Source organism: Sylvia atricapilla, chromosome 1 (genome assembly GCF_009819655.1).
Source record: "Sylvia atricapilla isolate bSylAtr1 chromosome 1, bSylAtr1.pri, whole genome shotgun sequence".
Taxonomy (NCBI): Eukaryota; Metazoa; Chordata; class Aves; order Passeriformes; family Sylviidae; genus Sylvia; species Sylvia atricapilla.
Window position 1 is genome coordinate 37,114,378 of NC_089140.1, and position 20,922 is coordinate 37,135,299.

At 38.2% G+C, this 20,922-nt stretch overlaps 2 protein-coding genes across 7 annotated transcripts in view; one reads left to right on the forward strand and one right to left on the reverse strand.

Moving 5' to 3' along the window:
- Nucleotides 1-14,810, forward strand: part of KAT2B (lysine acetyltransferase 2B) — a 39,840-nt gene extending 25,030 nt beyond the window's left edge. The window contains exons 10-18 of one of the 5 annotated variants that reach the window (XR_010743675.1): nucleotides 83-291; nucleotides 1,907-2,033; nucleotides 4,239-4,349; nucleotides 5,344-5,487; nucleotides 8,233-8,347; nucleotides 9,105-9,141; nucleotides 9,500-9,559; nucleotides 9,657-9,741; nucleotides 12,803-12,854. Coding sequence is in view for 4 of the 5 variants with exons in the window: in XM_066319734.1 (XP_066175831.1) it covers nucleotides 83-291; nucleotides 1,907-2,033; nucleotides 4,239-4,349; nucleotides 5,344-5,487; nucleotides 8,233-8,347; nucleotides 9,105-9,141; nucleotides 9,496-9,559; nucleotides 9,657-9,741; nucleotides 12,803-12,996 (1,086 nt within the window). In the remaining variant the exon portion in view is untranslated. Of the gene's footprint in view, nucleotides 1-82; nucleotides 292-1,906; nucleotides 2,034-4,238; nucleotides 4,350-5,343; nucleotides 5,488-8,232; nucleotides 8,348-9,104; nucleotides 9,142-9,495; nucleotides 9,560-9,656; nucleotides 9,742-12,802 lie in introns of all 5 variants that reach the window. The other 4 variants (XM_066319734.1, XM_066319744.1, XM_066319754.1 and 1 more) reach the window with 4 other exon arrangements.
- A 983-nt stretch (nucleotides 14,811-15,793) lies between these two features.
- On the reverse strand, nucleotides 15,794-20,264 carry SGO1 (shugoshin 1). 2 transcript variants are annotated; one of them, XM_066319722.1, is made up of 8 exons: nucleotides 19,990-20,264; nucleotides 19,710-19,906; nucleotides 19,193-19,297; nucleotides 18,672-18,736; nucleotides 18,371-18,510; nucleotides 16,939-17,784; nucleotides 16,574-16,748; nucleotides 15,794-16,336 (listed from the first exon to the last, which is right to left on the reverse strand). In XM_066319722.1, the coding sequence occupies exons 1-8, from the start codon at nucleotides 20,123-20,125 to the stop codon at nucleotides 16,195-16,197; spliced, it is 1,806 nt and encodes a 601-aa protein (XP_066175819.1). In that variant the 5' UTR covers nucleotides 20,126-20,264; the 3' UTR covers nucleotides 15,794-16,194. The 2 variants fall into 2 exon arrangements, with proteins under 2 accessions (XP_066175819.1, XP_066175811.1); XM_066319714.1 differs by lacking the exon at nucleotides 19,193-19,297.
- Nucleotides 20,265-20,922: the final 658 nt, after the last annotated feature.

Below are 20,922 nucleotides of genomic sequence, written 5' to 3' on the forward strand. Positions count from 1 at the left end.
ATTTGTTTGTTCATTAAGGCTGCTGTGTCAGAGGATATGAAATCTCAAAACTGTGATTTTTTTCCTTGTTTGTGTGGCACAGACCAACTTCCTCTCAGCACACTCGGCCCGGGACGAGGCAGCGAGGCTGGAGGAGCGCAGGGGCGTGATTGAATTCCATGTGGTCGGCAACTCCCTGAACCAGAAGCCCAACAAGAAGATCATGATGTGGCTGGTTGGTTTGCAGAATGTGTTCTCCCATCAGCTGCCTCGAATGCCGAAGGAATACATCACCCGCTTGGTCTTTGATCCGTGGGTATCCTTGGAGAGAGGGCTGGCCTGTGAGGCAAAGGGAGTCTGGTGCTGTTTGCTGCAGAGGTGGGGTGGAGAGCAGCTCTGCCTGTGCTACACTTTTACCATCTTTTCAAGCCCTCATAACTCCTGGTCCATCTAATTGGATTGTGCCCAAATGCCGTCTTGGTGGATGTATTAGTAAGAAGTGGCTTCTTCTTGGGGGCCTGTGGTGAGCTGACATCAGCTGCATGCCAGATTCCCACGAAACCTGCTCTATTGCTCCCCTCCTCAGCTGGACAGGGCAGAGAAAGTGCAAAGGGACCCATGCTACTGCAGCTCCTGGAGGGCTGTAGCCCGTGGGAGGGACCCCACACTGGAGCAGGGGAAGAGCTGCTCTGCCTGAGGAGGAAACTGTGACATAGAAAACATGTGGTGAACTCACCATAATCCTATTCCCCATCCCCCTGTGCTGCTTGGAAGAGAAGGTAGAGAATCAGGAAGGAGGAGGTGAAAGGTAGTTTTAGGATTTGTTTTACTTTCTGTCATCCTGCTCTGATTTTGATCGGTAATAAATTCTACTAATTTCCCCAAGTCAAGTCTTTTTGGCCTGTGGTGGTAATTGTTATCTCTCCCTGCTCTTAACTCATGAGCCTTTCATTACATTTTGTCTCCCCTGTCCAGCTGAGTAGAGGAAAGATAGAACCGCTTTGGTGGGCACCTGGCATCCAGCCAGCATGAAATCACCACAAAAGCTCAAGCTACTGCATTGCTGCTGTCATTCCACAAGTAAAAAGCACTAAAATAAGTACAAGAAGAAAAAAAAAGTATATAATATGTATAAAACCTTCTTCAATGGTGGCATGTACAATATTACAGTTCTTTGGGCTTTTTGGCAGGGGCTCACTTTTGGCACCAACTTTTCTCCCCAAAATACATAATCTGTATATTAACTGTATCATTTATATGATTTATATGATACTGTGTAATCTAAAGAAAGGTGCGCTGTTTTCACACCTTGGGGATTATAGTAAACTTCTTTATCCTTGACATAAGAGTTGAGATTGCACCTTGTTACGTCTTTCCTGGCAGTCACTATAAGTGCAACAGAAATAGATATTTATTCTGCTCTTGATTCCCAGAGGAGCGGGTGATCAGAAATAAGAAATGTCCTCTCTTACTTCATCAGCTGCATTTGAGACTGATCGCTTAACTATAAAGAGTGCATGCAAGGAAACAGGAATCCCTTAGAAAGGACTTGCTCTCCTGTATCTCCATTAATTTTTAATTTACTCAGGATAAAATCATCCTGAGAACTGTGCAATGGTGGTACTATCAGCAAGCAATAGATTCAATGAAAGCAATACAACTTTTATTTATTGGGCATTACCTGAGTATCTCAGAGTGCTTGACAAGGCCAGGAGCTTGTTTTACAATGATGACTTTTATGGTATATTGAAAGCAGGATATTAAAGTAACAACTCTTCTGTAGATACAAGTAGCTAACTTAGGAGGCGTAAATAATTGCATTATCATCATGGAAAGAAGTGAATCAAGTTTCTTTAAAAAGGAAAGTTAATGGTATTTTATGTACCATGTGCATGAATTACAGTGATTGTTATTTTTGCCTGCTCAGGAAACATAAAACCCTTGCATTAATAAAAGATGGTCGTGTTATCGGTGGTATCTGCTTCCGGATGTTCCCCTCCCAAGGATTTACAGAGATTGTTTTCTGTGCTGTGACTTCCAATGAGCAAGTCAAGGTAAAAAGAATTCTGCATTACAAGTATTTATTAAATGGATTTGAGTCCCATTCACCTACTGCACGTGCTCCAAATATTTTTAGTCCAGTTGAATATACTGCTCAGTTGCCAGGCAGAAATAGATTTTGAAAGATATGGTGATTCTGAATATAATACACAAAAACCAAAGTAAAATGTGCAGATTTAGAATCATCGTCATCACCATAATAGTGGGATTACCTGCATTTAATTAATTAAATCAAGTTTTTCTCAGGAGAGCAATAGTGGCCAGTTGGCTGCCATTCTTGGAGTTTTCATGCCTCTGTCCCCAGTAGTTGTGTCTCTGTGTAGTGTAACATCTCGTGGTTGACTGAAATTCATATTGCTTGTGTGGGGCAGGAATTTGTGTTCAATCACTTTGTAACATTACATGACTTCAATCTAAATGAGATATAGTAAAAAATTAGGTATAGTTTTAAATCTCAAAATAAGCACAGGGTATATTCTGTACACCCTTTCTTGAGTCAATGCCACAACATTTTCTCAGAATTTTAAGAATTAGCATCTATGTCGATAGAATGCAGAGCACTGTGAATACATGATATTCCTCCATATTTTCCCAGCTACTGCAGGTAGATGTAACTCTGACCGTTTGGTTCAGTGTTTTGCCTTTAGATGGTGCTATAGCTTCATGATTTTCAGTTCAAGAAGCAAGAGCTGAGATGTGGGTTAATTCAGAGTGTATAGCAGCTAACATGCAAAAATTGTACACCCTGGTGCAAAGGAGTAGCACAGTGGGATTGAAAGTCTATAACAACTGTTCTATTTGATTTTATTCAACTCTATTGTTAGAGAGGAGCATTTCCCTACATTAAGGAGTGACCTGTCAGCATTCAGAGTGTTTTAGCAAATGCAAACCTTAACAGTATATGCCTAAGTTGTGCTTAACTGCACTACACAGGTGGGGCTGCCAAAGGTGTGTTGTGATTTTCTAGGAAAAATCTTTCAAAATAATAGAGCAGATAATTCTGACCCATCAGATTGCCCCCAGGGTTGCCTAGAACACCATTTATTCTTTCATCCTCTGGGTGCTTTGCTATATCTGAAAATTTGCCTTCCCACCTTTCTCTCTCAGTCAGCTGACACTGTCAACAGGTAACTGAGAAAAAAGATGTTCACACATGGGTGACCTGCCTAGTCTTAGCAAAAATAAATTCCTGTTTTAATTCAGTTTGAGGCTGGAGTAAAACATACAGGAATAGTTTTCCCATATAAATGGAATTGGTTTTTAGGTAGTTTAGTCACCTGTTACAAAATAATTTTAAGTTTTACACTATGTGGCTTAGTTTCCTATGTGGCAATTGCCATATTTGGGGCTATTAAATTGTAAATTAAATCAGAAGTTTTTATTTTGTAATTTATTTTTCTGGCTTTTTTTACATAAGTAAAATTTTTCTCAGTTTTCAAGAGTGCCCAAAAGGAATCCATATATGTTTCTCTAAGTGTCCTGTTAGTCTGCATGCTGAGAAAATTGGAACGTATACAGAACAAAAAAATTATTACGGGCTTTCCTCTCTACTTTACATTTCTTCATATCACAGCAGAAGGGGATGACTATGGCTTTTCTGGCAATGTGAATAAATGCAACCTTTTGTTTACTTTGGGGCTAAATTTAAGTGGAAAGCATGCCAATGTGCTGTCAGAAGGCATAGCTGTTTATTTGATCGTGGACTCTTTTCTGCTCCTTATTGTGGTAATTATTCACTGTTCCTTTTTATGCTTTATGATAAGTTTAGATGATGAATCCTTCGAGGCAGAGACTGTTTTGCTACAGGTGCACAGAACACTGGAATAATTTCACTACTGCTACTGCTTTGTAGTTTTGAAGTGATATGGCTCAGAAGAGATGCTCTATTGTTACAGTATGTGCAGTTTTGTTATTGGTGAAGTATGTGATTTTAATGGTTGATATCTAATTAAAAAAAAAAAAAGTGGGTACCTTGAATTTCAGCTTCCATGCTGGGTCACAAAGATACCCCTACAAGGCTCAAAAGATGCTCTTGAGTGTGCAACACCTAGTTAATTAAGAGAAAATCTTTAAAACAGGATCTAGAGGAAAAGATTGCGTTTTGAAAAACAGTGTATAATGACCCTGGGTGCACAGGTTCTAATATGTGTAGTCCCTAAAGGCTTTGTCACAGCTTTTTCCTCATGTGTTTGACACAGGGGTATGGGACTCACCTAATGAACCATCTGAAGGAGTACCACATCAAACACAACATTCTCAACTTTCTCACGTACGCAGATGAATATGCCATCGGCTACTTCAAAAAACAGGTAAGTTCAATGCAAGAAATTACTTTGTGCAAGAAGTTTTATATCTAGCAGTGATGAGCTAAATAACTAGGCATGACAAAGTAATTGGATAAAATGCATAATGCAATTTTATATATATATATATATTTTATCTATAAAATGTGCTTTGTGTTCATCTCATGTAATTTTTTTTTTTGGCTTCTAATACCTTTTACTTTGATAGAATCATCTGAATATAAGTATATGGTATAGTCTATAATTTGTCTAGTCCAAAAACTAGTAAAATGTCAGTTTCTTCACTGATTCTATAAGAAGTATATAGGATTAGGCATACCTGTGACAGACTAAAACTTACCTGACCTGCATTTACAGCTCCTCTGATCTGAAGCATGAGGTTCAAAGTCAGGAAAGATAACAATGTCTGTTCTGTCAAATAGATTTGATAAACAGGTGTTAGCTATCTGGTCAGCAGAATGGAGTCAGACTTTTCTCAGAGGTGTACAGCATTAGGCAGTGAAGATGACTTGGGTAGTGGGAAATTAAAACTAGAAGGAATTTTTTTTCCTTTCCTGTCCTGAAGGTGGTGAAATACTGAAAAATCTTGCCTAGGGAGATGGTGGAATCTCTGTGCTTTTACAATCTTCAAAACTGGTCATGGCCTTGATCAGCCAGATATGACGAGACCTGTTCTGAGCTGAGAGGGGACTAGATGACCTCCTCGAGTTCCCTCCAACCTGTTCTATGGTTCTGTATATAAACTGGTACAATTTACTCTTCACACATTCAAAATGAATAGAATCATCCCTCTTGCTCTTCTTCGCAATTAACTGTTCCTTTATCAAGAGCCTCCCATGAGAAGGTTTATGCAACACTGAACCATAGTCCATAACTCACTTTTGTAATTTTTGTATTTTAGCATTATGATGAATTTGGTTCTAAATCCTCATCCATTTCAGTTAAAACAAATATAAAAAGAAAATGACATTATGATAATATAATTTTTTTTCTTTATCAGGGTTTCTCCAAAGATATTAAAGTACCAAAAGCAAAATATGTTGGCTACATCAAGGATTATGAGGGTGCCACATTAATGGGATGTGAATTAAACCCAAGGATCCCCTACACGGAATTTTCTGTCATCATCAAAAAGCAAAAAGAGGTGAAGATTGAAATGAAATGTTTAATATTACTCTCTATTCATATGTTTAGAAACAGTTCACTGGGTGCCAGGTTAGCTCTCTTCTTTTCTTTGATGCCTGAATTTTAGTGCATACTTTTATTAGTTATAATAATCCCTTCATTCAAGTCCCAGTGCCAAAATTTTGTAGTTGAAGCATGAAATGATAACTTACTGATTTAACAAGAATAAGACTGTTAAAGTACTGGTATTTTGAGGAATAATTCAAAGTTCAATTTTGTGGTAGTTAACTAAGAAAAATCTTACGAGATTGAATTATTTTTTAATGGCTTTGTCTGTTCCTTCCCGCCCTTATCAGTAGAGTTCATTAGAGTGACATTTAAATGGAGTGTTTGTATTGCATTGCCTGTTTTACTTGAAAAGAAGAGGATTCTTTTTTTCTGCCATTTTAAGTCTATCCTTCTTTGAATTGAGATGTTCTTTATTTAGTTCTTAATAATATTTTATATAATAAGGCAGTTTATTAGCAAAATAATTATGATGTTTCCACTTGTGTTTAAATACTTTCCTTGGTTTTTAAAGAAATACAAATTATAATTTGTTCTTTCAAAATTGTTCAAACTTGACCTTTTATTTTGTTAAAAAGCGTCTTTATGGAACAATAATTTCTCTTCCAATAGAATGATTTGGCCTGTGCTTGGAGAAGGAAAGCCACTATCTGATGGTTTCACATTTAATTTACAAGTTTTTTTAACTTTACTTATTGAGAAAGTTTTCATGTGTCCATACAACAGGAACCATAAGTTTTTCCCCTTTCATTTCTGCTTGGCTGCATTGTCCTTCAGATTCCAGGCTACTGCTGGACATGCCAGCTGCCCCTTAGGGATGGGATGTGGTCCATGTGGGTAGTGGATGTGTCTCTTGTAGCCTGTTAGATCTTAGGCCTGCCTAATTGCAGTAGTACAGTTCTTGGCCCAAACCATCAACATGACATGACACTTCCAAAAACTTGTTCGTTTTGAAAGTTTTGCCTCTGGGATTGCTTTATTAGCTTTCTTCACTCTCTTATTTGTTGGGATGTCCACATCATTCTAAAGAACTTGGAGATAAATCTACACTTTATCATGTAGATAAAGTGCCCTGGTCCTCCAGACATCTCATGTCTAAAATTATTAGGAAGAAAGCTGCTGTTATGCATTGACCTGTGCTGTTGATCTTCTCTGAGAATAATTACATACAGCTTTGGAACTGCATCTTAGGATTGCCTACCTAACATTAATAATACCCATCAGGCCTTTTATTCTCCCCATTGCAAGGAAATTTAGAAATAGCCTTCACAGTCTGCAGTTCATGAAGAGTGTTTGCTTGTCTGTACATATCAAAGGCAGTGATAATGCTACTTGGACACAAAAAAGATTTTGAATGTTGATGGTATAATGTACTGATTTTCTTGAATGCTGGTATTGGCCAGTACTAGACATCAGGCTTTTCAGGAACTTTCCTTTTAGAAGGGAAATTTTTCATGGGATCTAAGCTTTTATTTAAAGAACTGGAGTATATGCCCATGACTGCTAAGACCATATCACCTGACACTGTGCCAGCAGCTTGTTTACTGTCATTCTGAAAAATATGACAAGTCTCTCTACGCAAAGGTTTGTGACCTCCTGACTTGTAAGTAATTACTGGTACTGATTGAACAGCTTGCTTTAATCAGGAAGAGCCACTAGTTCCTAAATTATAAGAAGGCCTTAAGTTTGATTTAATAATTAGTTTGAAATTATTTTAGTATTATGCTGGAATCTGGCCATGGTGCTGTTGTATACTGTATCCCTCCTAACATTTCTAAGCTCTTTTGAAAGTCTGGTTTTATCTTTTTTTCTCTTCTTTGAGAGGAAATACTATGTATGAGTGAGTGAAGGTCCTTAAAAATAAAAATAAGTCCATTTTTATTATTTCCAAAGAAAATATTCTATCAAACTGGTGGTCTGCATGGCTGTGCATTTGTTTACTCCAAGTTAGGAAGGTTTGAAAGTTACATATCAGGACATGCAAAGCTTAGATAAGTATCTAAATGGGTATCAAGAGCAGCAAAGCAAATTGCTTAGAATTTGAGGTAATAAGATTGCAGAGTAAAACAGAGTGTACCCAGGAGTGGGAAAAGCCTTTCCCTAGCATTTGCGAGGAGAGTAGAATTTTGGTTCTGAGGAGTGGCAGCATTCTGACATCCTCCAGAGAAAATCTTTCATGACAGTATCTTTGATTGATACATAAGCAACTCCTAAGGATAGATATATGGAGACTTTGAAATGAGTAGGTTATTTCTAAAAATTTGAAATATGAACATATATGTACATCAAAACACATGCATTCAAAATATGCCTTGAATTTTTGACCAGCTATGCTGAAGCATTTCAGACACTCCAGCTGTTAAAATTTTACAGCCAGTTCTCAAACTTTCTTCCAAAAAATTCCTTCTCTACGTCTGCTCCTGTCTTCCCAAGAGCTGTGCAGCTTGTGATCAAAAAGAGCAAGCCATGACTCCTTTTTTTTCTAGATCTGTGCAAAATAGCTGAGAGACTTAGTAGCTCCCTTCATTTGCAGAATCAGTGTTTGGTCAGGTAGCTCAGCCCCATTACCAGCTTCATGGAAAAGGACTGCAAGGTTTGGAAGTGACAATGTTATTGTTCATCACAGTTTTGAATTAATCTTCTGCGTTACTTTAGACCAAATAAATTATTTTTTGTTTTCTCTGCTGCTTTATTACAGATCATTAAAAAGCTCATAGAAAGGAAGCAAGCTCAAATACGAAAAGTTTATCCTGGCCTTTCTTGCTTCAAAGATGGAGTGCGGCAGATTCCTATAGAAAGCATTCCTGGAATTAGTATGTATCAATCTCTTTTAATGTAGAACAGAAGCAGAACAGCTTAAGAAGGGTCTGAGACTAGAAATACTAATGGAGTCACATAGTTCTTTTTGATTAGAATGTAATTGTTTTGGTCTGCTGATTTGATTTCTGTGAAGATTGTTGTGTTTCCATTACAACTGCTGTCTTTGAGATTTCCCCAAGGCATCCCAGGCTGGGCCTCTTTTATGTATGTGTGTATAATTTTACTTATATGTGATCCCTCTTTGATTTGTATCACAGTGTAGGCGGCAGTTTCCCTCTGGCGCCATTTCAATGCACTGCACTGAACAACACTGATTTCTGTGCAAGGCTTGAACTTACAGGACAAAACAGAATTTAAAAAAATTAAGTATCGTATTTTGGGGGACTTTTCTTCAGCTATGCTTTTCTGCAGTTTTTTCTTTTTTCCTGGGGATTCAGATTGGATAACTTTATCATGATTATTCTTTACAGAGATGGGTTGCATTAAAATATGTATTGAATTATTGAAAAGAAATGTATTTCAAATAGAAATGTTTTAGAATCTTTTCATCAGTCTGGAAGAAGAGGCATGTAGGAAATTGAATGGAACAGTGGGCTAGGTGGTTATGTTATTTATTAGAAATAGCTTTTATCAAAACAAACCCATTTTACTGCAGTAGTGCTGAAATGGCTTTTCTTCTTTGAGTTGCAATAACTCAGTTAATGTTACTACTGTAGTTCCCATATAATATCTCATGTTGTTGGTGTACAGGAGAGACTGGCTGGAAACCAAGCGGAAAAGAAAGAGGGTGAGTGCTACACAAAGTAAAACTTTGAAGCAGCTGGGATATTTCTTTGAGAAAACTAAACAATTCCACTTGATATTTCTTTCTATCCACTGGAAATCAAATAATCTGCAAGAAATGAGTCCTTAAGTGGCTTTTTGGTGGTATTTTTTATTTTATTTTTTATTGTGGGCAAATGTGTTTTGGGTAGTAGGGTTCTTTTCTGATCATTTTTTTTGGGTTTGTTTGCTTGTTTTGAATTTTATTTCTTCCATAAAATGCTTGTAATTTTGAAGTTGCTTTTAGGTAAGATATAAATTGTAGGAACAAAGATAAGGTACTCAAACTAATCTTTTTCTATTCATGTTTTCCTTCAAGTAAGGAGCCCAAGGATCCAGATCAACTTTACAGCACATTAAAAACCATCCTGCAGCAAGTGAAGGTGAGTGCTAGTTCTAGTTTACTTTCTGTAAAGATTTTTAAATTATTTCCAATATCTAGTTTCCATATTAGATACCTTACTTTTTTCTTTACCAAAGAGCCATCAAAGCGCTTGGCCCTTCATGGAACCCGTGAAGAGAACAGAAGCTCCTGGATATTATGAAGTTATAAGGTTTCCCATGGGTAATGCCATTAACATTTTTTAAGTAGAGTTTAAAAATCATTATAGCTGCAGACATAGCAAATAAATTTTAATCTGATTGTTTTATGGTGAAAGATAAATGTTACTTGCAGCTGAATACCTTGCAGCTCTGAAGTGTCAAGAGTATGATGATGTCATTTGAAATTGATGAGTGCTCTGTGACCTTTGTGAAATGTGTGGTGTATGTATCTGAAATCTTAGTGTGCCCTAGTGAGCCCTAACAAGCCCTTAAATGGTGCAGTCAGCAGGAAGCTTTCAGCAGTGAGCTGGTGTAGGGATGTTGTAGGGATATGTTCTTGTGTGTAGTAACTGGTCATTGCAGATTCTACTCATATGTTAAAAAAACCCGAAGGCAAACTTTCATGGGACACCTGAGTGTTTGAGTTGCTTTGAAATACAGATTTAAGATTTCTAAATCCCAGAGAGAAAAAATTTTCAGAGGTAACAGGGTTTTCTAACTAAGTCTTAACACTTTGCTGCAATTTAAGTTTAGGAAAATGCTTCATGCAACTGATTGTAAGCTAACTTTTATCTTTGTCTTTTAGATCTGCCACAGTTGTCTGAGGTGTTACATTTATTGATATATTTGTTTGACTTATAAGTAATACAGCTGTTGTTTATGTAGGATTGCTTGCAAAGGGAAGTACACAACTGCTAATCATATTTTTCTTTTGACTGCTTCTCTATGACCCAGCTTTTGACTTCTGGGACATATAATTTCAATGATAATTCAGTGATACTCTAAATGAATGCTTGATTTGTATTACATCAGATTTAAAACTGAATTCTGATACTCGGTCCTCATTTGTGCAATACTCACCTCTATCACTCTGATTACATTTTCTGAACTGTTTAATATTGTTAGAGAATGAAATACAGATTCATGGCAGACTACTAGCCATCAGTTTCTCAGAGAATAAAAGTATTTATTCATGTTGCTTTACATAGGCTCCAAGCCCATGAATATCAAATTAGTTTAATTATGTTTTTATTTTCAACTTATCATTCCCAAATAGCAGATGTACATATACTTTATAAGCCAATTGCTGGCTTCCTGTATCCCCAAATTTCTTTTCTACCAATGATGAAAAAATGTGAATCTCGTTCTGTGGCAGAATTTTCTCTTATCTGCTTTTCTGAGCAGATCTACTTCAGAAATCTGTTTAATCTGAACAATGGCTACAAATGACTTACCTGAGTTGGCAAACTAAAAGTAGGGATGTTTTCTGTCCTTTTCTTGTTCAGATTGCATTACACTAGAGGTAGGGACAGCACTTTATTTTGAGGATTAAACTGAGGTCTTTGGTTTAGTTTTGCTTTGTATTTTTCAGCTAAGGAACCCAGCATGACTAAACTGTGCCTTGATTCGTGATTAACTTCAGATTTCTTTCTGCTCTCCCTGCCAGCATGCTGATACTGTAAAAACTTGCTCAGACAAGATATAACAGTTGCCTTTATGTTTGTGTACAGACTAAATTGTTCAGTTTTTGAGAGGTATGGCTGTAATTTTTTTTTTTTTTACTACCTCCTAAGGTCAGTTCTCATGTATAAATGCTTTTTTACCCGTTTTAAGAACTCTTTAGGCGCTCTGTCAAGCAATACTTGTTGTGGGTTTTTTTTTCCCTTTTCGTCTGCTGTATTCAAAAGCTGTTAGTTTGAGTGACAGCCAGATGGAACCAAATTTTCACTGTGCTTAGAGAACAGTTTAACTCTCTAGCCAGGCAACATTTGCTTTAGGGTGAGCTGAATAGCCTTCTTAACTGGGTTCTATAATTAGTCTATGGATATCTAGTTTAGGTGTAGGCACCTGAATTTCAGACTTAATGGGAGCTGAATGAGCCTTTACATTTGCAAAATGTTGTGAAAACCTAGGGAGTGGCAAGTTCTGTACCACTGGAAAGAGTATTTGGGAGCATCCATCAGACTTTCCTTAAATAATCCCATTTTGTCAAATTGACAAGGTTTCCTCTCTTTTAATAAATTCAAATTTCCCTTAAAAAACCCAACCCCACTCCCCAAACCATTATCAAAACAAAAATACCACCATATTTTTAAATCTGAAGTTAAAAAGTTTAATTCTTTTGCATTGGAGGTTTTTGGTCTCTGTTGTCCTTGCAGTATTCATTGACATTAACTCTTCATTTCAGCTACTTCTGTTACGGTTTCACAAAGGTGCTGCTGATGCCTGGCTCAAGCATTACTAAAAAAAATAGTTGTTAGAGCATCTGAGGTGAGAAAAGCCATGGCATCCAGCACACCTCCCACTACTTCTATTCCTGTACTCCTAGAACACTTGTAATGTAGACAGAATTTTTAAATGCCTGATGAGAATTACTGGGAAAGTAACTATGTGGAGAACACTGAGATCATTTACATATTTTATGGATGACTGATTTTAGTATAAAGGAGAACACTTCTTAAAGAATGTTCTGTAAGTAAATGTTTTGCATGATGCTCTGAAAGCAGGGGAGATCAGTTCTCACATGTTTCTTAAAAACGATATGCAACTATAAACTCTGAAGAGGCAATAAAAACAAATTTAATCTCTTTTTTTTTCAAAGCTGCAAATCTTGGTTGTAGTGTAGACCAGTGTATCTTCTCCACTGTGTTTGCACAGCAGTAAGGGGGTTTAGGTTAGCATCAATGTTTTGTGATGTTTGAATTCTTTGCCCATATACCCCTAAGGCCTCCTCCAGCAGAGTTGAAAACAGGTTGTCTCAGGACAGAAGAGAGTTAGAGACATCTACTACCCACAGAAAACTCAAGAGCTCTAAGTATGAGAACAGAACAAAAAAAGCTTTAATGTTTTAAAGAATTAAAAATAAACTCTACATAAATTCATCCTTACAGTGAAATATTACTTAGTTCCAGCAGCTCAGTTGCTTTTGAAGCTAAAATACAGACCATGCCTTAGGTGAAGGCAATTTCCATTCCAAATCCTAGCTTTGCCAGTTCATGTTAAATGACAAATCAGTCTGAAGGGATATTGCACACGAAAAGTATTTGAATCCAACGCTGTTAATCTATTTTTCTTCTGTGCAGATCTCAAAACAATGAGTGAGCGACTCAAGAACAGGTACTACGTGTCTAAGAAATTATTCATGGCAGACTTGCAGCGAGTCTTTACAAACTGCAGAGAGTACAACCCCCCCGAGAGTGAATACTACAAATGTGCCAATATACTGGAGAAATTCTTCTACACAAAAATTAAAGAAGCTGGATTAATTGACAAGTGACACTGTCTTTTTTACAACCAAATAGTGTGCCTATGTTATGGACAGGGAAAGCCGTTCTATATCTGAGTTGTGGGACTTTCAAGAAACTTTTGTTTAATACTTAGCACTTTTAAAAACCCTTTTAGTTTTGCAAACATGTATTATACTGAAGTTACAAAAATTATTTTATTAAATGCTTTATAATGTATTTAATTACGGAATATTTCTTTTGTGTGCCGATTACCTTATGTTCCTAGTAAGTTTATCAGCTACAGCCTCAGAAACCCCACAAACAGGGGGGAAGTTGCACATGTTTGGGAAGATGAAGAAAATTCCCAGACAACAGATGTTATAGATTACCTAATGTTATAGCTACCTAATGCAGTACCTATTTGATAAAGTTTTATTATTTTTCCAGTAAAAAAGAAAATCGTAAGGGAAAACAACAGGTGTGGGGGGGTTCTGAAACACTTGTTTCTTTGTAGAATCTTTTTATAAGATATTATTTTTTAAAAGAAACACTCAGCTGGTTGAGAAGCTGTGAGAGAAGAGCAGTTGGTTCTGAAAAAGGACTGCCTGTGATCTTTGATAGATGCAAGTTTTTCTATTCATTTTCAGTTTTGATAAATATTTTAACTGCAAATTGTAATCTCATAACCACTCTTAAAAAAAAAAAAAAAAAAAAAAAAGAAAAAAAGAAAAAATAATCTGGCTAGATGCGTAATGTTGTAGTGACTTGGCTTATGCAGGACATAAGTACCCAAAATAACTTTAGAGACTACTTCGCATCTACTAGACAATTTTAATTGGCTTAGTAGAGTTAAGGTTTTATGCACTTCATGATCCACCCTACTTACTACTCCTTACTGCTAAATTCTTTAGATTGTTCAGCAGAAATAAGACTATTGTGCACAAAGGAAGACAACATAGGACAGCTTTGAGCTTTGATACTTGGCTCTGTGGTAAACTGGATTTTCTACCAAGCTTTATTGTAAATGCATATTAACTGTAATTACTTAGACCCAGGAACATATTAACATTTTACAGCTCTTAGTATATCTTCAAAAAGAACACACACTCATATATACATATAATATATATACATTTTGCTGCTTACACTACATTTAAGAGGTACACCTAAATCCTTAATGTAGATCAGTACAGGCCAAAAAGCTGTCCCTTGACATTTTCTAATTAGTTTGTAAATTATGACTGCTTTTGTGAGAAACAGATTAAACTTTCATTCTTGGTGTTTTATATTTAAAGAGGTTACACTGGTAAAATTCAAGTTATGAGACTGAGAAAACCAATCCTGTGCTGTGTCAAAGAATCTATTCCTGCAAAATGCCAGTGCGATGTTAGATCACAGATCGATTCAGCAAGACGTCAGGAACTATCTAGAAGTAGTAAATGTGGTACCCAAGGTATTCAAAATGTTAATGCTGGACTTGCCATAGTGTTTTGTATGAATTTAGTCTGACCTACATTGGGATCTGTAACAAAGGTACAGTGAGTACTTTAATAGCCAGAACAGGATGCTATAAACCTGTTTTGTATATTGGGCCTACAGATGCATCTGTTAAAGCTTGGTAACCTGTGAATTTTTGTTATTTTCAGAGTAGATTTTCTTATCGTCTTTCAATCAGATTGTCTCTTCTATATTGAAACGTGTTTTCTAATTTAAGAATTAATATTTTCATAGATACTGTGCAATAAAGTTATGGTAGGATATGTGGTTTTGCAAATGCTTTAACAGCTGATGAACTTTACATTTGTCAAATTAATATATTGTACTGGTACAGAATAGTTTTAAATTATATATGTACAAAACCCTACTTATTTTGGTCTCTTTTTTTCATTACTTGGTACTCGTGATACAAACACCCATACTGAAGGAATTTCACAACCAAGCACAGTGAAGCTACAGGAGTGCTGAGAGTGCCTCTTCCAGGTAGGATAGAGTTCACCAAGAGTACAATGGGCTGAGCTGAGCTGAGATCAGTCCAAGTAGCATTCCCAGCTTCATGGTAACTGAGACATGATGCTGTTGACTGAGCTGTTCCAAAGTTTTGATTTTTCACTTCAAAGCATGCTTATGCTATTTGCTGGTATTTGCCTTCAAGAGTCCCTTACTCACAAAACATAATATATGTAGCAGAAAACTTCAGTCCAGGTGGAGCTTGTACATCACCAGATGGTCACTTCTTATGGTCACATCAACAAAGCCTGCAGCTGTCCAATATGTGACAGATAATTAGAGTAGGAAGAGATTTTTTTTTCCCCATCCACTCAGATTTGGTCCCGTGAAAGTGTTCTTTTCTGAACAGTGGCAAATGGCCAAGAGCTGTTTTACTGAACACTTCTAGCAAAAGCAGCTGAGATCAGGGAGGACTCATTTTTTCCTTACACCTTTCCATCACATCAATTTTTCAAGCTTGCTCAGTCCAGGAAGAAAAAAACACCCAGATCCACCACACCTACCTTGAGGTGCTCTGCAATCACCCTGTTTTCTTTCCCTGATAAAAGAGCTGTTGCAGATTTGTTTCATGAAAGAGCACCTGAGGTTCACAGAATACCCTTAAGAATCATTCAGTGCACCTCTTACATCAATTGGTGATACAGGGACTGGACCCACAACCTTGGCAGTATTAGCTCCAGGCTGTAACCTCTAGTTCAACCACTCTGCTTAAGTTCCTCTAGTACTAGAATTCCAGGCTGAGATGATCAGGCCTTGTGGCTAGAACTTAAGCAGAGTTCATTAGTGCCCATGGAGCAACTATGGAAACTGCCAAAAGAACACCAACCCACTCAGAGCTGCTTCCAAGCATGAAGATGTTTATTATAAGATTCAACAAGAAACTACAACCATCACATAAGCAAGATCTGTACTAACAGTTATTAAAAATACTTCCTGCCCAAAACATTTTAAGTCCCTAAAGTTCACCCATATAATGGCATTCACAGTCTTATCCATCAGAGATTTCTCATATACTCCCAGATCCATTCAAAAGGAGCTTGAATAGAATCACTTTAGGTATAAAAATAATCAACCCATATAATTAAAAATAAGTCACTAGAATAAATCCAGGCCCCCTTAATCTGATATCCTTAATACTAGACACACAACTACTTACATATCTATATAACATATTGTGCAACAAAATATTTCAGCCAGGAAATGACTTTCTTCATGGCAGAAGCATGGTTTTACTGAAAATCTCAGAGACACGTAACCAATTCCTCATTGTATTTTTTCATAGAGCTTGTCTTATGAGAACATTGTTTAGCGTCTTTTTTCTGCTTGAAAATTGGAGAACACAGGAACTTTGTATCTGTAAATGGATCTCCTCTCCTGAGTTTCCTGTTTAAAAAAAAAAAAAAAAAAGGCAAAACTGAGTTCTGTTCCCTACACCATTAAAACAATAAAAACTTAGTAAGTTCCATTTCACATGAACTAGGCTGTATTACTAACTCTAGACTTCTCTGAATGAGCTCTTCTATTAAGGTCTTCTTTTCAAGGTCTAAATAAGCCTTTCAAATCCTCTGTTGGATAGAATATCATGAACTTTATATCAAACTGCAAAGTAAAGACACCTACCCTACAATACTTGGTTCTTTGTAGCTCACAGTAACAGAACAGGTTCGCCGCTTGCGTTTTGGAGACTGAAGTCCTTCACCTTCAGGGGCAATTTCTGCATCCCCAGTGCTGGGAAGCACTGCAGCTGTATTAGTAACATCACAGAGATGTCCACGAGATGGCTCAGAAGGCTGCCCTGTGAAGAAATTAGGCACAGTTCAGGTCATTCATGTAAGCGAGCTTAAAAGAGAATCTAACCATTCTTAAAACATTACTGTTTTAGTTGCTATTAAAAAAAAACTCCTAAAATAATAAAAAAAAAATCTCCTAAACAACATTATCTTTCAAGGAAACAAAACCAATTACAGAACACTTTCTGCACTTACTAACAGACTTTTCACTTGATTTGTTGTTTTCAATCTCTTGTTCATGACAGAGCTTCTGCTCACGCTGTGCCAAACACCTTTTAGACCTTGGCCTTGGATGGATTGGTGACGTAGGTTTCTGCTCCACTGAACTTTGTCTTTTCTTTGATCTACTCTTGTAAGGCTCATAGAGGCTGTCATCTGAGTCCCCTGCAGTACTGCTTGACTCAGTGGTAGTGGTTTCAGTTGAGTCTTCTTCCTCCACTACAGTATTGCTGCTGTTCACCTTGTTTTGTCGAAAAGGTGTAAGATGGACACTCTCTTCCAAATGAAAGTCATAAGCATCACTGATGCCACCCAAGAAATTCAGCTTTTTTTTAGAAGCCTCTTTACCCACTTTTCCTCGTTTTTGTTGGGAAGTAAGTGGCAATTCCAGTTTTCTTTTCCGGCACTTTTCTTTCCCTCGTTGATGGTTTTCTCTGCTTTTACATTCCGGTTGTTTAAGATCAGAATTATGTTTTAATTTTAACTGTGTAGTTTCAGAATTTTTCTGCCTCAACACCAGCTCTGAATCCACCTTGCTTTTATTCAAGTGAGGAACAGCTGCATTTATATTTCCTGTAGCATACTTCTCTGGACTTTCTTCAAGCCTAATTTCATTCTCTTCAGAAAGTTCTTTTTCTGCATCAGGTGCTTCTAAATGTTCCAAGACACCAGTAAAAACTACATTAAGGTTCCTCATCTTTGAAAAGTGACGTCTGGTGGACACATTTTTTGGTAACACGCTACCAAATCCAAACTTTACACCCGAAGAAACGTTTTCCACCTCCAGCTCTGTGTTGTTCAGATGAAAATCAGATGGCTGTCCTTGAAATTGAAGGGAAAATGTCATATTAATGCCAGATGGAAAAACCATGTTAAGCTTTGTGCAAAAATTCAGAACCTGTCAAAAATTCAGACTATTCTTTGGGTTTTCTCCACAGATTTTTATAAACTAGGATTTGGCAATTGAGATAAGCTCTGTTTAATATAGCTTCCATGCAGAAAGCAGTTATGCAATATAACACTAGTATTTTCCTCTAAACTGTTCCTTTTGAAAGGTTATTTACAGGTCATTTATTTTCCTGAGTATATTGCTTTGTTAACAAGTTTTTATTGATTTCATAAATGCTAATGACAGTCTTAAGGTAATTTTACTTGGTTGAACTGTTTGGTAGATAATGAAACTGGATTGTAAGTATAGAGAAGACAAAAGTTTTAAATATTTCCCCATTTGACTGGGTGTCTTCATTCAAACATTTTACTAGTGGACAGCATTAGTATTTCCCCTTTCTGACAATAAGTAGACAATTACCTGTCAGTTGCTTCAAAAGCCGCAATTTTCTAAACTTGTACTCACACATTGTTTTCCTAATTTAAAATACAACAATGTCTGATACTTTGATTTAGTTACCTTCATTTGGAATTACTTTGGTAAAGGAAGTGTCACTGTTAGATTCCACACAGGTCTTTGACAAAGAATTTCTGTCACCACTAGTTTCTATTCCACTTGGAAGTACAGGACCATCTTCAAGAACACATTTTAGAGGTCCCCTAGAGAAAATAACCAAAAGTAATATTTACTGAACAGCAGTAAAGTTAACTACAAGGAACAGATTCATTACACTGGGTTTCTTCCCTTTTTCCAGTCAGAAAATTAAATTTCCTGTAACATAGTTTCCAAACATAAACAGGCATTAATCAATGATACTTACATTGCATGTGTTGGTCCTGTGACACTGCAACTGTTTCCAGGACTTGAAGAAAGCACTCTTTGATTCTGTCAAGAAAATAAATCTTACTGTGATTAAATCGCTGGGACAAGCTTATGCCATCTACGAATTTTAGACAATAGCCAAGTTACTCAAGGAAGAACCAAAGAGGCCCTTGACTCTTTCTTTCTGTCTGGCTAACACCAAGTGCTGTGTTAGCCAGCCCCTGCACATCAGCACATTCATCACCAGCCCAATCTTAACAGCAAGCAGACAGGGGAAGGAACTGTGCACAAAATTCCAGAAAACCAGAGTACCCCAACCACTGCCTAGCAGAGCCTCAATCCCACTTATAACCTACTGACAAACACCCACAGCATGCATCCCTGGGATACTGGGAACTGTGGGAGTGGTCCTTCCTCTAAAATAAGGCTCAGCTCCAAACACCTATGTGCATCTATGGTGGAAGGAGTGAAGGCAATCAATAACAGAAGTCCTGCTCGTCAAGAGGAAAAGGCACTTGCCATGTCTACTGAACACAAATTCTTTGCTGGGCCAAGGAGAGTGACTGAGTCCAGTAAATTCTGAGAGACTTTGGAAATTATCTCGCTCAAGGCTGACAGTCGATTCTAATGAACAAAGGAAAGACAGTAACAATGTTACTATCAATCATACTCATATCATCTACAAACTTATCAACCATTGAGATAACTAAAATCTGAAGAAACCACTGTCACATGTGATAAACTCCCTATAAAATTCACAGAAGATAGACTTTAATTTTTTAATTAAGATTTTTAAAATTTTATGTTTACTTTTTCTTATTTTAAGTAAATGAGAAAGAGTAGTGAGGAAAAAAAAGTTCATTACCAGGTGTCAAAGTATACAAATCAGCATACCAAGTTAGGGGAAAAAAACCTTGTTGAACATACTGAGTTAATCCTTTATGAAACATTTAAGGTCATAAAGGTATCTATCAATGGATTGGCACAGATTCTGATGTTCAGCTTCATCAGCTCATATTGTTATTATTAAAAATACCTCCACATGTCCTTGTTCTTGCTGGAACCTCTGATTTCTTTGCAAGACAAACATCTGAGTCTTCAAAATGTGATAATCTTTCCTTAGCTGAAGAATGGTAGCTTCAGCTTCCCTCAGTTTGAGCTTTTGTTCTTGCAATGACAGAGCCAGATCTCTGTTGTTTGCTTGAATGATCTTCATTTTGTTGGAGTTGTTTGCTGCAACAAAACAGTGAGTGTTTCAAATGGGATTGAAAAAAAGACAAATAATCTACAAATCCTAGGATATTTAAGCATCTTACTTGCTCTTTTTGCTTTTACGGTGGAGAACTGGGTAGTTTTCCCCAGCCTTGACCATTTCTGAGCTCTCTTCTCTCTCATACGTTGTTTTATATCATTCAGACTGTCTTTGAAGGACTTCCTCGAGTATTCTGCCATCTTCTACCTTTAAAAGTAGAAACGGTGAAGAACCCATGAAGCTAGGATTGCACCACGCTCTCCCAACGCCGAAAGAAAAGGCACAGGCACAGACGAGTAAAGCTCGAGCCAGTTTTAAGCAGATGTACACACAGCAGAGACCCGCAACCAGGAACAGACACGCAGCTACGGCCTTTCTCACCGCAGCTGTGGGGCGTGGCCGCTGTCCAGGCCAAGCGTTGTTGAACTGCGAAACGCTCGGTGCCCGCGGCAGGGCCTGGGAGGGCTTTAAACACCGGGCCCGGAGCCAAGAGCTCGGCTGGCCTCTCCCGAGGCGCCGGCAGCCGGCCCCCTGCTCCTCTGACTGCAGGCACAGCGACCCAGCACCCCGCACGGGCCCGCCGTACCTTCTCGGAAGGGCGAGCGCAGAGCCGGGCACCTCTTCGCGACCGGCCGCGCCCGCCCGAGCCCCCGGCGGAGGCGGGGGGGCCGCCAAGGATCCGGGCGCAGCGGCAGCAGCGGCCTGGATTTTCCCTCGTCCCGCAGCTCGGTGCTCCTCCTCTCCGCACGTCCGGCTCCTTATCTCCCCACGGCTGTGCCCCGCTCCCGCTCCGGCCGCGCCCGGGAAGCGCAGGAGCGGCGGCCGAGCCCCGCGGGGCGCCACCACCCGCGCCCGCCGCCGCCACGCGCCGTTCAAACACCGCCGCCGTCGCCTCCCATTGGTGCGTCCCGAGTTACGTCACGCCGCGGGCGCCGCGCGCGCCTGGCCCCGCCCACCCCCGGCGTCGCCTCAGCAACGGCGGGGCCGCGGCGGGGCG